This window comes from Cicer arietinum, chromosome 4, assembly GCF_000331145.2.
Source record: "Cicer arietinum cultivar CDC Frontier isolate Library 1 chromosome 4, Cicar.CDCFrontier_v2.0, whole genome shotgun sequence".
NCBI lineage: Eukaryota > Viridiplantae > Streptophyta > Magnoliopsida > Fabales > Fabaceae > Cicer > Cicer arietinum.
The window spans coordinates 12,085,148-12,104,056 of record NC_021163.2 but is presented as its reverse complement, the minus strand read 5'-3'; the positions used below and the strand labels follow the sequence as shown (position 1 = coordinate 12,104,056).

The window sequence follows — 18,909 nt, the reverse complement described above, 5'->3', positions numbered from 1 at the left end:
AACTATGTTATTAGAGTCTTCTCTCTTAATCATGCTTTTTGTCATATGAAGTTTTTTCCATCTACATGTCTTGAAACTTAAGATAAGTAAGAAAAGAGTAATTGAAAATATAATTTATCTAGTTTTATATTTTATTCCGATGAAGTATATAATTATTTTTGTTGTGCTAATTTCGTATATTAGTAAAAAGGATTTTCTTTTTTATTTGTATGATGATACCCTATTTCCCATTTCTAAAAATCAATCAACAAACCCAAAAAAAGAAAAAATCAACCTAATTCTAATCTCTTAAAAATGGCAACGGGATAACACTAAATAATATTAAAAAAAATATCTTCCAAAATCACAAATGAAGTAAAATAATAAATCAAATTTTAATATAATAAAAACTATAGTAAAATAATTATAGTATAAGATATTTTGTTGACTTTAGACATAGATCCAATCAAAACGTGAGTTTCTCTCACTTGTTGTGGACTTTGTGAAAGGAGAAATCGAGATTATCAATCATCATCATCATGTGGCCGTTCAGCAAGAAAGGAGTTTCTGGGTTTTCATGGAGTTCAACTGCTGAACAAGTTACCCATGGAATCGATGCCACTGGTCTCACTGCTATTGTCACTGGTATGTCTATCATCTATCTTCTATCACTGTTATCATCTATTTTCTCAAAAGGGTATCTCTCCATGCAAATAAAGTGTTTTTTTTTCATGTTCTTGACTCTTCACATAAATTTCATGTTTATCTTGTTGTTAATTAGTTTTCATTTTTCAAAATTTCAAGCATGTTCTTTTGTTGAATAGTTGTTTTGAGTGCTTTATGTTTCCGAGTTATTGGAAATAAGTACCATGTAGCTTTTCATCAAATATACATACCTAGAGGCGTGAGGATTGATTTATAAGCTTTTTCAATGAAGATCCAAAATCAAAATTAAACTAATACTCTTTGTAGTTTACTTTGTATAATTTAGTCTAAGATTATTGTTGTTGCATCCCCCAGAACTAGGTTAATAGAGGAACTGAGTTCAATGGTAATCTCAAAATGTTGAAATTTGCAGGTTCTATCTCAAAAAGATCCAAAACACCCCATATTTGACTACTTTTTTTTAATTGACTCTATCCAATTTAGCTTGTGCAACAGTAAACCTCTATGAAACAACTAGTGATTGTAGTAATGATCTATTGTCAGTCTCAAAATGCTGAAAACTACAAACTGTTTTTTTTAGATTAATCATGAAATTTGCACTAGTAATATGCAAACAGTTGAAATATGCTTGATTACATAGGCATAAGGTTTTTGAAAATGATGTGTAATTGTGGCTGCAACAACAATATCTTTGCCTTTAGATGACATTGTGACTTCAATTGCAGCCACACCAAGTGTCTTTGACAGCAATATTATGTAATGCCAAGAATCCTAATGCAACTGCGACCACAATTTGAAACTTTGTATATGCATGATACATTGAATTCTTAATAAATAATTATTATCGGGATTTGTGACCATTTTAATGCGGTATTTGGACATTTTCGTAATAGGAGCATCCAGCGGCATTGGGGCTGAGACTACTCGTGTCCTTGCTTTGCGTGGTGTTCATGTGATTATGGGTGTGAGGAATTTGGTTGCCGCTAAAGATGTCAAAGAAACAATACTTAAGGACATTCCCTCAGCAAAAATTGATGTCATGGAGTTAGATCTCAGTTCATTGGAATCTGTCAAGAAATTTGCCTCTGAGTTTATTTCCTCTGGTCTTCCATTGAACATCTTGATGTAAGAAAAAGAAGTTACATAGGTCACATTATAAATTTTATTTCACTATTTATTTAATTCCTGATTTTTATTGAAGTTGTTAGTTACCTGTTCTCTCTTGATCATGATCATTCAAGGAAAATCAATTGTAGTAATGTTCACTGCTTTGTTTATTTGTAATTGTAAAGAAACAATGCAGGAATTATGGCATGCCCTTTCATGCTATCCAAAGACAACATTGAATTACAGTTTGCAACAAACCACTTAGGTATTTTGTAAATATGTTTGATTCTAAGGTCCAATTACAAGTAATTATTTTACTTATTCTTTAAATGCATATAGTGAGAAGATGTGATCATTTTGTTTTGATGTAATATAATTGTGCAGGTCATTTTCTCTTGACGGATCTTTTGTTGGAGACTATGAAGAAAACAACACGTGAAAGTAAAAAAGATGGAAGAATTGTTATTGTCTCTTCAGATGCTCACCTATTTGCATATTCCGAAGGAATCCGTTTTGACAAAATTAATGATCAGTCAAGGTAATTGTAATCAGATAACCTTTAAGTTCAAATCATGACGAGATTTGCTGTTCTTGTATATTTTGTTTATAAATGAAAGAGAAATTTATTTGTATAGGTGTGAAATGTGAATACGAGAGAGTAGTTATGTTATAAGCTTCAAATTTTGTTTCTTCTTCTTCTTCTTGTATACAGTTACAGTAAATGGCGAGCATATGGACAGTCAAAACTTGCTAACATTTTACACTCCAATGAACTTGCTAGAAAATTAAAGGTGTGCTGATTTCTCTCGGTGTAATTCACCTTTTATCCGGTGAAATAGTTTATTGATAGTGATTTCTCTTCGTGTAATTGACTGGAACTGATACATGTTAATATTTGTTATGTATTGATCAGGAGGATGGGGTGGATATCACTGCAAATTGTCTTCATCCTGGAGCCATTACCACCAATCTTGTTCGTCATAACAGTACAATCAAGGGTAACTATTATATTACTTTGTTAAAATTTATTTTTTTAATTGATCTTTTTTTCTGGTTTATTTGTTTGTTAATATATAGATGATGACACTATCTGGCTTTTATGGATATACTACCACTATTGTTTGATTTGATTTATATTTGCAGGTATAGTAAATACCGTTGGCAGACTTGTTCTAAAAAACGTTGAGCAGGTAAAATCAGTTGTTATGGATTATAAAAAAAGTGATTTTATCATTCAATAATTTAGAGATTTGTTAGGGTCTGTTTGGTTTAATAGAGAGGAGGGGAAGATAAGAAATTAGAGACATGTTTGATTCAAAGGAGGGGCAAATGAATTTTTATGGTTTGGTGTTTGGTTCAAGGGGAAGGAAGGGGGAGAGATTTTAAATGATTTTAAAGTAGTTTTACTCCCTCCAAACCTTTCCAACCAAACTCACCATATAAATTTAAAAAAACACATAAAATAAGTGAGGTATGTCCAGTGTAATGAAAATATTTTTTTTACAAAAAAGATAGTTATAAAAAAAAGAGTTTTATTATAAACTATTCAAAAAAGCTTATCATTTTATGTAGATTTTATTTCTTTTAGATTATTTTTAGATTCTGATTTTTTTTTCCAAAAGTTGTAACAAAATTTAAAAAAAAGTTAACAAGCAGGGACCATTAAATATGGCAATATAATTGTAACATTTATTATGAAATTATCCTCCAATCCATACTTAATCAAGGACCATTAACTAATGTAAAGGATCCCGTAGAGAGTTATTATATTTGACTTTTCTCTCCAATTTGAATGCAGGGAGCAGCCACTACATGTTATATAGCATTGCACCCACAAGTGAAGGGAGTTAGTGGCGAGTTTTTCTCTGACAGTAATGTGGCCAAAACAGGTTCAAAAGGGAGGGATGCTGATTTGGCTAAGAAACTCTGGAATTTCACCCTCAATTTGATTCAGGAGAAATAGCATATAACCAAGTGGCATACATTGTATATGCGTATGTGGATAGTATTAACAGAATGTAATCACCTATTTTTAATGGGATGTTGATTCCTACTTTATTCCATACGCTTAAATTCCTATTACTGTATGAAACAGTATATCAATAATATGAGTGCACTTGATATATTTATTAATTTGAAACAGTATATCAATAATATGACTGCACTTGGATATATTTATTAATTTGTGTTGGATTTAAATGTGAGTGGTGGATAAGTGTTTTTGGATGGTTAGGATATAATACAATAGAGTAGTTAAAGCAGTTGGTTGTTATTTTTAAATGGTTGTCCTCTTTTATAGTGTTCTTAGTTGTTTTTGTTTTATTGTTCTGTAGGACAGTTGCTGGATTGGTCATTTACCCTCTTATTTCTAGTGTACAAATAATCTATAAAATAAAAGTTCTTTTTTTAAGAAATTATAAATTTTTCAATTAATATTAATAATTAGTATGGTTAATATTAGTAAAAAATATAATAGCATATTCACTCTTGGATGAAAAATTATCTTCTATTATTTTTTATAGTTTTTTAAATAATTCCTTAGAATCTCATTCTTAGATTCCTAACAGATTGTGTCTTCTTATTGAAACTCTGGACTCATAATTCTTTTGTGATGTCTCTTTCTCTACCAGAATCACACGATGGATATATTGACAATCCTAATTATCTATACAAAATTTGATTATTGTTTTTTTGGGTGTATCAAATATGGGGAAGTGAAATGATGAAGATACTGATTGAATTATGATTAATTTGTCATGGATTAAAATGACAATATTACCAAAAACAAATTCTCAATAAATTTTCAAATATGAAAAGCTAAAAAATGGTTATTCTTGTTACTCATTTTCTTCTTCATCTTCTTTCCTAATTTCTCTCAAATCCTAAACCAAAATTTTAATATTATATATTAAAAATTAAAATTATAGAATAATATTATTTATAAGAATGTTATAAAAGAAATCTAAAAAAATCTAGTATCGCATAATAATTAATACTTTTTTTTTTACTCGTGATATAATTAACACTAAAAATAAATGATGGATAGTCAGAATACAAAATTGAGTTGTTGTTAGCTGATTAAAAGAAGGGACCCAAGTGTTATAACTCTATAAAACAAATATGTGTTTAACTTATTCAATCGGTGGGATGATATAGAATGGCTGATATAGCAACGGCTAGCTGATAGTGAACGGTTAGCTAGCAACGAAAAAGCCAAATGAAAAATTTAATGTTCATTAATACATTGTTTATTTATTATTATTTTTGAAAATAATAAGTTGTTTAATTGTGTAGCAAAAAAAAAGTGTTGAAATTGATTATAAATGATGCATTGGTAAAGTTTCGTCTTGGTTTGGTTAGTGACAACCTTATTTTATCAACATGGATTCATTAAATAAGACCTACTAACTGTAAATTTATTATGAAAATATCGCTCATTTTTTAGAGTATCGTGATGACATATTGACACAACTCCAATAGTGAACTCGCCAAAAACTGCATTTTACTTAACTACATTGACTGAATACCTAATTTACTTACTGTTGGAGATGCTCTAGATCATATCCAACGGTGAAATCAGTTCATTAAATAGGATCTATTATGCCACATCATGTTGAAGCAACTCATTCATTTTTTACTTCAACTGTGAATTCAACATGAAAGTATTGTTCCTTCTTGAGATGACAACTTGGCACAACTACAACGAAAAACTCGCCAAAAACTGAATTTTACGTAATTACACATTATCGGATTTGGCTACAGTTGAAGATGCTCTTGTAGGTTTTGTTTGACGAGATAAAAAAGTACTTCAAAAATACCTTATTGTAACTTCATACGATTTTATCACATAATATTCATATCAAAGAGAAGTTTAAATAGTCTTTGATCTCTATTAATTTTGGGTAATACAATTTTATCACATAATATTCGTATCAAAAAATAGTTCAAATAGTCTTTGATCTCTATTAATTTTGGACACTTTTTATTATAAACTTATAAAAAAAATGGAGAAGAAAAATTATTATTATTAATAATAATGAAAATAATTATTATTTTATAACCGTCATCTCCGATATTGAATAAAAAGGTTAGAATGACAAAAAAAAAAAAATTCACTAAAATCACATTTTGAAGACTAGTTTTCCACTGACTTGTGAAAATCCAACGTTTTTTAGTTATCTTTTAAATTGTGCTTACAAATTAAGTTTATATGTGACTTCTCATTGAATTTTGAATGAAATTATTGTCTTCTTAGTTTATATCACTTTATCTCAATATTTATTCTATTTAATCTTAAATATAAGATAAAACTTGATCAATAGAAATGAATGTATTTGACCTAAATTTTAAGTTAAATATATCCACTTTTCTTGATTCACTTAAAACCAAAAGATTATTCACTTGTTTACAAATCACAAATTCTAATAATGTATTAAAATGTTTCACAATTTATATTTATTAAATAATTTAAAATATGATTTCACTTTCTTAATTCATATATAATTTCACATAAAACTCGCCCATTAAAATATTAAAATTGACGAAAAGTAAAAATCCTAAATTTCATTCTCTGGAAACTCTAATATCAAAATTTTTAAACTTTTGAACTCCAAATATTTTATTAATAAAATGAATCTTTGAAGAATTTATGTAAAAGACAATTGACTTGAGTCCACAAACTCGAGTTGAAATTTTTTTTTTTTTTTTTTGACAACAGGGTTCACTGAGAGAGTTACCAAAAGTTCACAACTACTTTTACAGTATTATTATTATTTTTCTTTCTTTTTCTCTTTTTTTCAATTGTTGTGTCTTCTAATTTCATAAAGATATTTTAGCGTCAATTTTTGCCACTTCATATATCTCTCAAGTGCTTTTGTGACACCCGTCATAGAGAGATAAAGATTCATACGCAGAATCATGTGGCTATTCAGCAAGAAAGGAGTTTCTGGATTTTCATGGAGTTCAACTGCTGAACAAGTTACTCATGGAATCGATGCCACTGGTCTCACTGCTATTGTCACTGGTATATACTCTTTCTTTCTCCCAAATTTCCCAATATTTTCTTCTCAGCTTTTTCTTTCTTCGTTATTTCCCATGCAAACAAAAATGTTTTTTTTTCTTCTTCTTTAGAGAGATTAGGTAACAGAGATGATGAACTACCGGTCAATGATTTTTCTGTTCATGCTGTTTGGTTAAAAATATGATTGTTTATACGTTCATGTTAATGCAAAATTTCATAACCTATTTACTTCAATGGTTCCTTATTAACATAAAAATGTTTCATTTCCTAGTCACGCTGAAAATTTTTGTGACTCTATTAATCTAATACAATAGTTATTTTTAATCGCTGTACATATTCATCTTTTTAATCACTTTTTCATATGCATGCCCTTTTGGTTTAATACACGTTTTAATTTCCATATGGTGCATAGAGTTTTTAGGAATATTACTCTGTAGCTTTGCAAATTGCATCAGATAATTAAGCATCGGTTTTAGGAGGATTTATTTTATAATTTTTTAAAAAACAATAAATAGTTTGTTTTTTATTTTTAAATTGACCCTATCCAATTTAGTTTGTGAAATGCCTCTATGAAAACTAGTGCAGTGGTAGTAAATAGTATTGATCTACCGGCGGTCTTAAATTGTTGAAATTTGCAAACAGTTTCTTTTAGACTAATCGCAATTTATTTGTTAATTTTTTTACTCTTTATCTTCTGCTTGTTTGATTACATATGCACAAGGTTTTTGAAAATGGTATTCCACTGTAACTGTGGCCGCAACACATTCATGCTACATTGAATTCCTTATAATTAATTCATGAGACGCGCTGGACATTTTGGTAACAGGAGCATCCAGCGGGATTGGGGCTGAGACTACTCGTGTCCTTGCTTTGCGTGGTGCTCATGTGATTATGGGTGTGAGAAATATGGCTGCTGCTAAGGATGTCAAAGAAACAATACTCAAGGACATTCCTTCTGCTAAAGTTGATGCCATGGAGTTAGATCTCAGTTCACTGGACTCTGTCAAGAAATTTGCATCCGAGTTTAATTCCTCTGGTCGACCACTGAACATCTTGATGTAAGAAAAGGATATTACATTGGTCATATAAAATAATCATATTTATTTTTTATTGTTTATTTGGGTTTTATTGAACTTGTTAGTGTCTATGTTTCAACTTTTAATTGTGCTTTGCTAATCATGATTATTCAAGTCAACACATTAGTACTAATGTTTTCTTGTTTGTAATAATTTGTAAGAAATAATGCAGGAATTATGGCATGCCCTTTCAAGCTGTCCAAAGACAACATTGAACTGCAGTTTGCAACCAATCACATAGGTATGTGGTAAATGTTATTATTTTATTCTTAGGAGTAAGATCCAATCAACTAAGTGTTTTTGCTTTTGAAAATCCATTTGGCTACTGAAAATGACATTATTTAAATTTACTAATGTTTTACTCTTCTTATAATACGAATTATTCACGAACTTTCTAGCACTAAAGTGGGGAAGTGAGGGAGCACTTTGCCACTAGCAATAGTTTATAGGGAGTGTAGGCCAAGTGTTTTATTTATTTCTTATTCAAATTCAAATTATTAACCATTCAACGATAAAAAGTAATAGTTTATGTAGCAGCATTCATATTTGAAACCTCTCTTTCTCTTTTGAAGAAGTGGTTTGTAAATCATTGAAACATGAAATTTATGTGTAGTTTACATTTATGATATATCTCAATGAACCTATATATAAAAAACAAGTAAGCATTTTACTGTTTTCTTTTTTTTTTTGTGTGTGAGAACTTCACTGTTTCTCTAAATGCATATACTTAGAAGAAGAAATCTTTCTGATTTTATTTATGAACTATTGTGATTACGCAGGTCATTTTCTCTTGACAAATCTTTTGTTGGATACTATGAAGAAAACAACCCGCAAAAGTAAGAAAGAAGGAAGAATTGTTAATGTCGCCTCAGAGGCTCATAGATTTACATATACTGAAGGAATCCGTTTCGACAAAATCAACGACGAGTCGAGGTAATGCCATGTGATTATGTTTGCTTCCTTGATTACAGCTAAAATAATTGTCTTATCTTAGTTGCATGAAGAATTAAACATGGAAATGTGATTCCTGTAGTATACGTCCACTTTAGAAGTGTTGCTTATGCCTATTTAATTTTGTTTGCTGCCCTGTGTACAGTTACAACAACTGGCGTGCATATGGACAGTCCAAGCTTGCTAACATTTTACATGCCAACCAACTTACAAAGCATTTAAAGGTATATTTACTCAATGGTGTTATCTACATTTTAAATAGTTTTTTTGTAACCATTTCATAGCTTTGTCGATGAGTAATCTTCATTAGGAAACTTGGCTGACCACCTTTAATGAGATCTCCCTTTCCTGCCATGTTTTTTCCATCCACGAGGCTCGAACTCGAGAGTGTTGTGAATTTTTATTATTATCATTTTTTTGTTTACTTTCTTTCTCATTCTTGTTTGGTTTTTCCGCGTTAACTATTTTTGATACATTTAATATTACTTCTGCTTGTTGATCAGGAAGATGGGGTGGATATTACTGCAAATTCTCTTCATCCAGGAACAATTACTACCAATCTTTTCCGTTATAACAATGCAGTGAATAGTAAGTACCACATGTTATGCATCTAAATCACATTGACTTTTGTCTTTGAATTATGTAATCATGGGAGGATATGTTTCTTGTTTATTTCAAGTTAATTATCCTTTATAACTTCAGATGAATTTCACAATATTGAGTGACAACAAACATACTGAAGAACAATTTCAATATTTTAAGTATTCTTATGAAGCACATTTTCCTATGACCACTAAGAAATGGCCATTGTAACTCATAGCATTGAATTGCTACCTCATATCAACTCATGAGCCTTTAAAAAATTGGGTTGCTTTTGAATATGCAGATAATGACAGTACTTGAGTTTTATGGTTGTGTTTGTTTTATGCAGGTATAGTAAGTGTGATTGGGAGAGTTATAATGAAAAATGTCCAGCAGGTAAGTTAAATCAAATTGAAAAATGTTCAGAGACGTATTAACTTCGTGTACAAATCATTGTTTCGTGTAGTGGAAGTGCTTATCAATCACAACATAGAGAATTACAGTTCAGATTCCTGATGGGAGAAATATCCATATTTAACATTCAAAGATTCTTAATTTCTTACAATAAGAGAAGATATCCAAATTGAATCTTCTATAGTTTGACTTTAGGGTGAAGTCAGCTGCACACTGTTAGACTAAGAGGGAAAAAATTATCTCTCTTAATCTAATAGTCTACAATTGATTGCACCTTAAAGCAGACTGTAGAGGATTTACTAAAATAATTAATGTTACTAGACCTAGAGGATTCCTTATATATAAGTTATATTTAATAGTGAATTTATTTGAGTTTGCATGTTCACTTTCTCTCCTATTTTAATGCAGGGAGCAGCTACAACATGCTATGTTGCATTGAACCCACAAGTGAAAGGAGTTAGTGGTGAGTATTTTTCAGACAATAATGTGTACAAAACAACCCCACACGGGAAGGATGCTGATTTGGCAAAAAAACTATGGGATTTCAGCATGAATTTGGTGAAGCCGAAATAGAATAACCACCTAGTGTTACTAGTCAATACCATACACTGTTCGAAATAGAATAATGTCACTATGACAAATGACAGAATGTTATACCTCTATTTTTTCGTCATCTTTTTCTCATGCACGGAATATTTACTGTTTTCTTTGATGTAATTATAACTCCTACATTGCTTAGACATAAATTATAAGCTTACAAGGAATGTTTGGTCATTTTTGTGGAAAATTAAAGTGATTTTAAAAACATCAAATTTGTTGTGCTAGACTAAAATTATTTTTACCACCAAAATATATTTTAAACTCATTTGTATGTGAATGTATTCAAATATATATATTTATAATTAATTTAGTTTTAATTAAAATTAATTTTATAAAATCAATTATTTTAAAATCAAATAGCAATATTAGATTTTTCTATAAAAAAATTCACTATTGGAGAATCAAACACAATTTCACTTTTTCATTTTCTAATATTATAGTATCAAAGAAATCTTTCATAGAGTACTACTAGTTCCACTTTTGAACAAGTTACTTATGGAATTGATGTCGTTGGTGTAACTGTCATCGTCAGTGGTCCAATTCGAATGGCTTGTAATAATAAATTAATAATAATAATCTTACATAAACTAATCAACTCTTCAAGACTGGTCCAATTTGAATGACCTTTCTAATCTTATGTTACGTAATTTTTTATTAAGTAAAAAGTCATTTTCTTTCAAAAGTAACCCAAAAATAAAATTGCTGCTATCAAAATTTTGGAATTTGGATTAATTTTCCACTTATCTTGCACCTAACCCAATCCCAAAACTTATTTGCAGATAAGACTATAACTTTGAAAACTCCAAACCACGTTGAGAGTTATTGCTTGAATGAAAACAACATAACCATTGTTTCATAGAAAACTAGATAAAAAAAGTTATATATTATCAAAATAGTTTTTTATGTTCAAGATAATTATCCTAATAAACATATTAAACAAAAATTATTTCAACCATAATATTAAAAATGTAGAGATGAAAACTTTGAAAGTCAGTTAAATTATTGTAGAGTAACTTAAAACTCACAAATTCTAGTTGTAACTTGTAAAGTCGCCTAATATTGTAACAACCAAATACATCAAACCAATGAGAGGATCACAAGATTAAATTTCTTGGATTTTACAGATGAAATGTACAGAAAAAGATACAATGACAGTAATACATTTGAGCCAACAATTAAACATAAGATGCATGAGCTTTTACATAACCTTAATTTGCCATCGATAAAGTTTCCATCTTATGTACAACAATGTCTTACTTCCCAAAACAAATAGTCTACGAGTTAAAAGTTTTGAACCAATTCAACTATTTTTTGGCATTATATGGGGTTCGAAAAATTGCATTTGTCATTCATTGCATTAACTCTAGTCATTTCTTAAGCACGTAGAGAAATCTATGCTTCTGGCCTCTCATAAGTTGATGTTGCATCTTGAACATGATGATGCATGCAAACGAGTTCCTCTCTTGGCCAACAAGTGAGAGCCTTTTTTGATTGAGATCAGAAAGTTTCATGTTGTGACATTTTTGTGGCACTTCATATGTAAAGATTGATCTCCGCTCAAACTTGAAGCCATGCAAAATGCACCTCTGCAATTTTATTTACACAGATTCTCTCTAGTGATTTGGGTCCTTATTGTATTATTATATCCTTACAAATATAACAATGAACCGATCTGTGTAATTGACGGTATATTGGGAAACTTCAAAAGCTGATCAGATTAGTGGTCAAGCAAAATTCCGGATTCCTGATGTCATAAACCGTTTGTTCGGTTGAGCAATGACGGACTGGGACATGGATCGAACGAAGGGTTAATCTTAACATGGTCCCCGAGCAACTGCCGGCCAACACGATCAGCCAAGACTGACTGAAAGTCATACGGCTCTACATGAGGAGACCTGACAAACTGCTTACCGAGAACATCATTTTCACTGGAGACAAGATCTGATTTAATGTGTGGCCCAATTTGCATTCCTCGAAAAATGTCAATATTTGAGTCGTGATGAGTGGAGCCGTTAATGTAGACACTGTTTGAGGATTTCGGCATGCTTCCAAGACATTCTTGAAAGTAAACTGACTGTTTTAGGTTATTACTGAATGGAATGGCACCACTGCCGCCAGTGAGAGGCGTGGATGCACCCGAAGCAGTCCGAGGGCTAGATATAGGAGAAGGAGACAATCTTCCACTTCTCTGTTGTGGTGATCTTGACCTCAAAAGTGGGCTTCCAATGGGAGAGACTGGGCAAGATATATTCCTTGAAATATGGATTTCACTGAAAATTAATGAAATAATTTCAGATTACCATCTTGTATGCATTTACGTGTGTGTGTGTGTGTGAGTGAGAGGGAGGGAGAGAGAGATTACCTTTCATGAGGATTACTTTTCAAAACCCTAGAAGAATGAACGGAGAGTTTATCTGAATCCAAGGCAGACGGATTTCTTCCTTGTCCAATGCCCTGAGAATTGATCAAAGGTGTGCATAATTATTAAAAAAATAAAAAAAAAAATAAAAAAAAAAACAAGAGAATGCAGATCAAGTAGTACAAAGCTAACTCCTTGACTTATGAAAAACTTGCTGTGATCTCATACGGGAAGCTAATTCATGCAAAGAAATACAAAAAAGATTTACGTTACTGCTAAAATAATTATACCACAAATCTTGAAATAACAAAAGTCTCTCAAGCCTGGTCTAATGAAAAGGGTATCCAATTTATAAACCCTAGAACCTTTATCGTGTTCAAACCATTATCCTACTACCCCTCAACCTAAATTATGCCTCAAGATACTACTGTCTCAGCTTTTCCCTTACACATCACACATGCTGCCTCATACAAAAATAATTTCCATAATAACATACATGGAAAAAGGAATGAAAATATAGATCTGGACTTGATGGATTAAAATCCATAGATTTTATGTATTGCCAAGAGCACGAATAGCCTATAAAATATACACACCAGCATATTAATCAACCATGATAAATGTGAAAACACAGAACGGAAGTTTCACATGAAATTTTCATAGCAGATTGTTTCTGATTTTGTTCTATCGTGTAGATAAGGCAATGGGACAGTTTGATATTGGCATCAACGAAAGACAAACAAACTACAAAAATTGTAACATGGACAACCACACAAATTCAACTGAGTTTCAAATGACCCGTGTGGGAAATAGCTTGCGTACCAGAGCTTTTGTTCCGTGTGTAATTCCAGACATAGTGTCTGAAGCTTCAGGAACCATAATAGGTCTTTCCAAAGGTCCAGCAGATTTTACAAAAGGGTGGTCCAATAATTCAATTGCTGAAGGGCGATCACGTGGATTACGTTGTAGACATTTTCTAACAAAATCTTTTCCTTCATTTGAGAGATGATCTGGGATTGCTGGAAGCTCCTTGCTGTTACCAATTTTGAACATAGCAGCAACCTGTTATAGAAACATGTAAATACATCAAGCAGTAAGAAGAAATCATTTAAAAACTTGACATGTTCATAATACAAGAAATATCATCTGGTCTTTGTAAATATAAAACTCCATTATATATATACATGAATTACTAACCCCTTCATATTGAGACCAAGGAGGCTTAGTTGTAGCCATTTCCAAAACTGTGCATCCAAGACTCCATATATCCACAGCAAGGCTGCATCCCTTAGAGTTTTTTATAACCTGAATCATCAAAAGGCAAAAAAACTGAGTGACAAAACTAGTATGCAATTAAAATCTGAAGAACCGAACCCAACAAAAAGTAGAACCTCAGGAGCCATCCAATATGGACTTCCTTTGAATGACAAGGGACAGTATTGCCCTGTTATCTGCAAATCGTGTAGTGTATAAGTACAACAAACAGGATAAATCAAGCAAGGTTATGGACAATGTGGTCTACAAGGTAAATCATACCATCACCTTTTTTCATTACACATGGTTTCTCTTTGCATACTTAAAAATAGGGTTCCATCTTCCCATTTTCTTAAAAAATGTTAATTAGGCAGAGGTAGAAGCAATGGGGTACAATCTCATGAAATTGGAAATAACAACGCACTTGATTTAGCGAATTATTGATTTTTTTAACTAAGGTTCATGACTTCAATAAGCATTAGGATCTAATGTTCATAGCTAATAACTCATTCAGCTTAAATGCAGATAGAATGGAGACCGGACAATTATCATCTCTAAGCTTACATGTTTTGCCATGCCAAAGTCTGCAACCTTGACCCGACCATTTGGATCTACCAGTATGTTTGCTCCTTTGATGTCCCTTTACATGTAAATAGAATTTCAGAGATAGATATATCAAAAGTTTAAAAATAAAACGAATCATTATGTGGCAGCAACATAATTTAAAACATTGAAATAATGAAATAGATGCCTAGGTTCACCTGTGAAGAGTATTTTTAGCATGTAAATAAGCAAGCCCTGACAAAATTTGTTGAGTATAACTACGAATAGCTAGTTCACCGAATTGCCCATATTCTTGAAGAAGTTTATGTATGGAGCCTCCAGATACATACTCGAGGTATATGTAAAGCTTGTCGTCAACCTGTACAAGGGATGATTCAAAAACTTCTATAAGTAGACTATAGAAAGAAATACTTCTAACAAATTCCCACCACTATATTTTCCATTGTTAGGTAAACTTCCAGAAACTAATATTCATATGACTAGAAGATCATGCATACACATTAGAAATAATCCAAAATAAATCATCATCATTCACTGGTAGGTAGGGTTAATTTCAGAATCTGAATGCCAACATTTCTCATCAGTATAAGTTTTGTACACAGGAAAGGAAGGAGATAACTTACTGTTTCAGAGCCATAATACTGCACAATATTTGGATGCCTTAAACGGCTCAATAAATGAATTTCCTGAAATAAATCTTTAAGTTAGATTTTGAAAGCTATGTTAAATTCAAGACTAGAAAATATGATGTTTCACCTAACAAAACAAATGAATTATTTACAAACATGAAACTTCGCTAGATTTAGAAGGGATTGGTTTACCTGCATTAATTGCTTAGCACTTTCCATAGACTTGGCATCATCTGAAAACATAGTAACCTCCTTCATTGCACACATTTCACCACTTTCACTAAAAGAGACAAACATTTTTAACCAAATAATTATTGTTAAGCTGCATATTTAGAAATCAAAAAATAAAAAACCATAATGAAATTGTTAACGTTTTATCCAAAGTACATACCTATTGAAGCCAATATAGACGTGTCCAAATGTGCCTCTGCCAAGCAGCTTTCCTTTTTTCCAACGTGAACCAGAGCTCATTGGACTATCTGCTCTAGCTGGACTTCTTGGCATAGATGGAGATGTTGCTGCAGAATTAGAGTGAGAAAACAGCGAGGAATTGGTAACAGTTAAAGGAGGGAGGGGCAAACGATGACTCTGTTGTTTTCCATCATCAACCCATCCTGATTGTGATTCAGTTGGCGTTCCTGCTGCTCGAGGATGAATAGGTGTGACAGCTCCACTCTGAATTCTAGAGCTTGGACCAGGGCTAGTCATTCTAGGACTCGGTACCGGAGAATACTCAGGGCTACCCCTGCTTGGTTGCCAAAATAATGGTCCCGACATGTCCCCTCCCATTGAATTATGCCCAGAGTTGTGACCAGAACCTGGACTAGAGCAGTGCCCAGATCCAAGGAAATTGACCTCTGGATATGGCTTTCCGGCCCAAAAAGCAGAGTTCAATACCTGATCTGTACCAAATGCCCTCAATGGACTTCTTGATGGACTTGACAAGGAACTGTCAGGACCACTATAAAAGACACCGTGGGGAGGAACCTGAAGATTTGGTACGTGGTTGCGTAAAGGCCTCCGTTTTGGTGAAGTAGAAGACGTGTGATTACTTAGAATGTTTGTCGGTTTTTTGACTTCTCTTGAATTCAGTTGGGAAACAGCAGAAGTTTGATCCTTGAGCATCAAGCTTCAGAAAAAGGGAAACTTTTGAGTAAAGTAGAAAAGATATATGTTTCTAATGCAATCTATCAAATAATTAAGGCACGGATATGCAATAACATGTAGAATCTGTAAGCATATTATGGTTTGAGGAGGCAACCTGGAAGGACTTCCAGCAGCAGTTCTAGTCCCGGTTTCAGAGTCAGTTGCCAGAGGACTACGATTGCGTGAGTCTGCTGGCTCATCACTATCGGCAGAGCAATCACTGAAGACTGAATTAGTGACCAAATCTCCATCCAAATCTGCAGGACTTGGTCCACAACGTATGCATGCAGGTTTTGGAAGAGGAAGAAACAATGACGGCTTGGAGCTCTTTTCAAGTCTTGATTTCACTGATATACTAATTTCAGAATCCACTCGACCTACACTTGAAGGGTGCAGACCAGGAAGTGGAAGTGGCTGAGCATGAGGCCTTTCGGAAAAACTTTGACACCTTGCTACTTTGGAAGGTGAAGGAGATCTTGATTCAGATGGAGAACGATCCCCTTTCTCTGAAATTGTGTCACTGCATCGTCTACGTGATTCTCCTGATATAGTGCTTAGTTTACCCTCAGATGGAAATCTAAATTTTCGGTGCAATGTGTCAAAAATACTTTCCTTACTTGCTTTCTTCTTGGTTTCTTTTGATGATAATTTCCCCCACCATGAAGGCATATTTGTACTTTCTAAATTGAGATCTCACAACCAGGTTTCTTGGAAGGATACTGATAATAGTTCAAAAAGTTCTATCATTTCACATCATTAGACGGATTTTTAAACACCGTGATCCAGCCATAAACCTTAAATAGTAATAGAGATTTACAAAATTCAAAGGCAGTAACTTAAGAGAGACAGGAATCAGATATTGAAGTTATTGCAAAAAAACCTGCAGCAGAGGAAAATGTGTACTTTCAATCAGTAAAAAAGTGCATATATTGCATATTTAAATGAATATATATTGATTCTTAGTCCGTAAATCAGTCACAAGACTGTCTAAAGTGATAAACTGCAGTTGTTATGGTAGAAGAAGCTAACAGTTCAATGATGCACATTAGTCCCAGTGTATTACCGGAAAACACTATCCAACTGATCTGACATGACAAAGGTTAAACTAAGCATTTTAAATTAGATAACTCCCTTCCATCAGTCTCCAAGCTTGAGTCTTAGTATAGTACATACATCACTAGAGTGACTTAAACGCCAACCTTTGAACTTCTTATTGGATATAAATTGATCAACATGGAATCTACTGCTGAGCATCTCTTTTACGTAGATTGTAAAATTCCCAAAACTTGAATAACTTTAAAGAAAGAAGCATTCAACTACTTGTTATTATCAGCTAAAATTTCCCAAATTTCCAACTTCAAAACCCACTTCATATCCTAACTCCAATGTCTAACCAAGAGAGTGGGTGAAAAAAAAAGAAATTATTTTACCATAAATTTGAACCTAGATCATTACAATAAAAGAAACCCAACTCTCAAAAAAAATATATATATATATATAGATATACTTTAATTTTTGTGTGTTCAAGTTTCAATACTCAGATTCCCAAAAACCCAGAAAAAAATATAATAAAAATTCAAAATTTCACATTCACTTCTCTAACTCGACCAAATTTGTTATGATCCCAAGCTAAACTACACACTCATTATAAAAAAAACACAGATCCACTAACACATGATTATGCAAAGGAAACAGCTAAATTAACTAACTAGTTGATCATAGAGTGAAATCAGGCAAAAGGGTAACCGAAAATGTTAAAAAGGTGGAAACTTACTTCAATTAATGAAATCCTTAAAGCTGAACTGAACCTAGTGTGTAATTTTCAGCTCAAATCTGAGTGAGAAAATTTCATGAACAGGTTCGGAGGTCCTCGAGAGAGAGACCCAAAAGACACGGAAAATGCGACAAATAGAGAAGGATTTTGTAGTTATTTGTGGTGAAAACATTCGGAATGGAAAGTCAGTGAAAGAGATCGCGTAGAGAATGAGAGAGAAGAAGAAGAGAAAGAGAAACAAAAGAGAGTGAATAAGAGGTCTCTGTCTCAATGAGTGTTATTCTTTCTTAATATTAAAAATAATAATTTAATTATTAAAATATATTCAATTTGTAATTACCACATGGAACCTTTTCACATTATTGCAAGGGCCTATTTTTTTAATTTAATCTTTTGATTTTCAAATGAACACTTTCCTGAAATACGCGTGGAATTTAAAATTTGATCCAATACTTGTTTTAGGTAGGATGTGAAATTAAATTCTTTTAAACGATTTATCTTAATCACTTTAATTTAATAATTAAATAATGATCCTTTTAATTTAATTATTTTAATCTTTTTAAATAAATATATAATTCGAAAGAAAAATGTACCTGCTACATCAAGGTGATTAAATTATTGATTTGTATTTTTAAACAAATCAAATTATATTAATATTGGTATTTGTCTTTTAACATAAGAAAAATGTTATAAAAATATGGCAATACACATTCTATGGATTTGGTTTTTGGATTTGATTCCTTCAAACTTCAAACCATGGCGACCAGGTAAATTGGTGATAATTGGAA

The 18,909-nt window shown here is 32.0% G+C and overlaps 3 protein-coding genes across 5 annotated transcripts; 2 read left to right on the top strand and 1 right to left on the bottom strand.

Moving 5' to 3' along the window:
• The first annotated feature begins 359 nt into the window (after positions 1 to 359).
• LOC101490161 (short-chain dehydrogenase TIC 32, chloroplastic-like) lies at positions 360 to 3,930 on the top strand. The gene is made up of 8 exons (XM_004496487.4): positions 360 to 624; positions 1,539 to 1,770; positions 1,938 to 2,017; positions 2,137 to 2,290; positions 2,465 to 2,543; positions 2,666 to 2,750; positions 2,896 to 2,942; positions 3,551 to 3,930. The coding sequence occupies exons 1-8, from the start codon at positions 519 to 521 to the stop codon at positions 3,713 to 3,715; spliced, it is 948 nt and encodes a 315-aa protein (XP_004496544.1). The 5' UTR covers positions 360 to 518; the 3' UTR covers positions 3,716 to 3,930.
• A 2,632-nt stretch (positions 3,931 to 6,562) lies between these two features.
• On the top strand, positions 6,563 to 10,569 carry LOC101489832 (short-chain dehydrogenase TIC 32, chloroplastic). Of its 2 annotated transcripts, XM_004496486.4 has the most exons (8): positions 6,563 to 6,775; positions 7,599 to 7,830; positions 8,010 to 8,089; positions 8,628 to 8,781; positions 8,945 to 9,023; positions 9,303 to 9,387; positions 9,731 to 9,777; positions 10,204 to 10,569. In XM_004496486.4, exons 1-8 carry the CDS (start codon positions 6,670 to 6,672, stop codon positions 10,366 to 10,368), a joined length of 948 nt encoding a protein of 315 aa, XP_004496543.1. In that variant the 5' UTR covers positions 6,563 to 6,669; the 3' UTR covers positions 10,369 to 10,569. The 2 variants fall into 2 exon arrangements, with proteins under 2 accessions (XP_004496543.1, XP_073223790.1); XM_073367689.1 differs by lacking the exon at positions 9,731 to 9,777.
• Positions 10,570 to 11,423: 854 nt separating this feature from the next.
• On the bottom strand, positions 11,424 to 18,385 carry LOC101489516 (mitogen-activated protein kinase kinase kinase YODA-like). 2 transcript variants are annotated; one of them, XM_004496485.4, is made up of 12 exons: positions 18,122 to 18,385; positions 16,463 to 17,227; positions 15,593 to 16,330; positions 15,394 to 15,481; positions 15,196 to 15,258; positions 14,770 to 14,930; positions 14,573 to 14,648; positions 14,146 to 14,205; positions 13,952 to 14,059; positions 13,577 to 13,816; positions 12,758 to 12,849; positions 11,424 to 12,665 (listed from the first exon to the last, which is right to left on the bottom strand). In XM_004496485.4, the coding sequence occupies exons 2-12, from the start codon at positions 17,014 to 17,016 to the stop codon at positions 12,146 to 12,148; spliced, it is 2,700 nt and encodes an 899-aa protein (XP_004496542.1). In that variant the 5' UTR covers positions 17,017 to 17,227; positions 18,122 to 18,385; the 3' UTR covers positions 11,424 to 12,145. The 2 variants fall into 2 exon arrangements, with proteins under 2 accessions (XP_004496542.1, XP_012570148.1); XM_012714694.3 differs by lacking the exon at positions 14,146 to 14,205.
• Between the last annotated feature and the right edge of the window lie 524 nt (positions 18,386 to 18,909).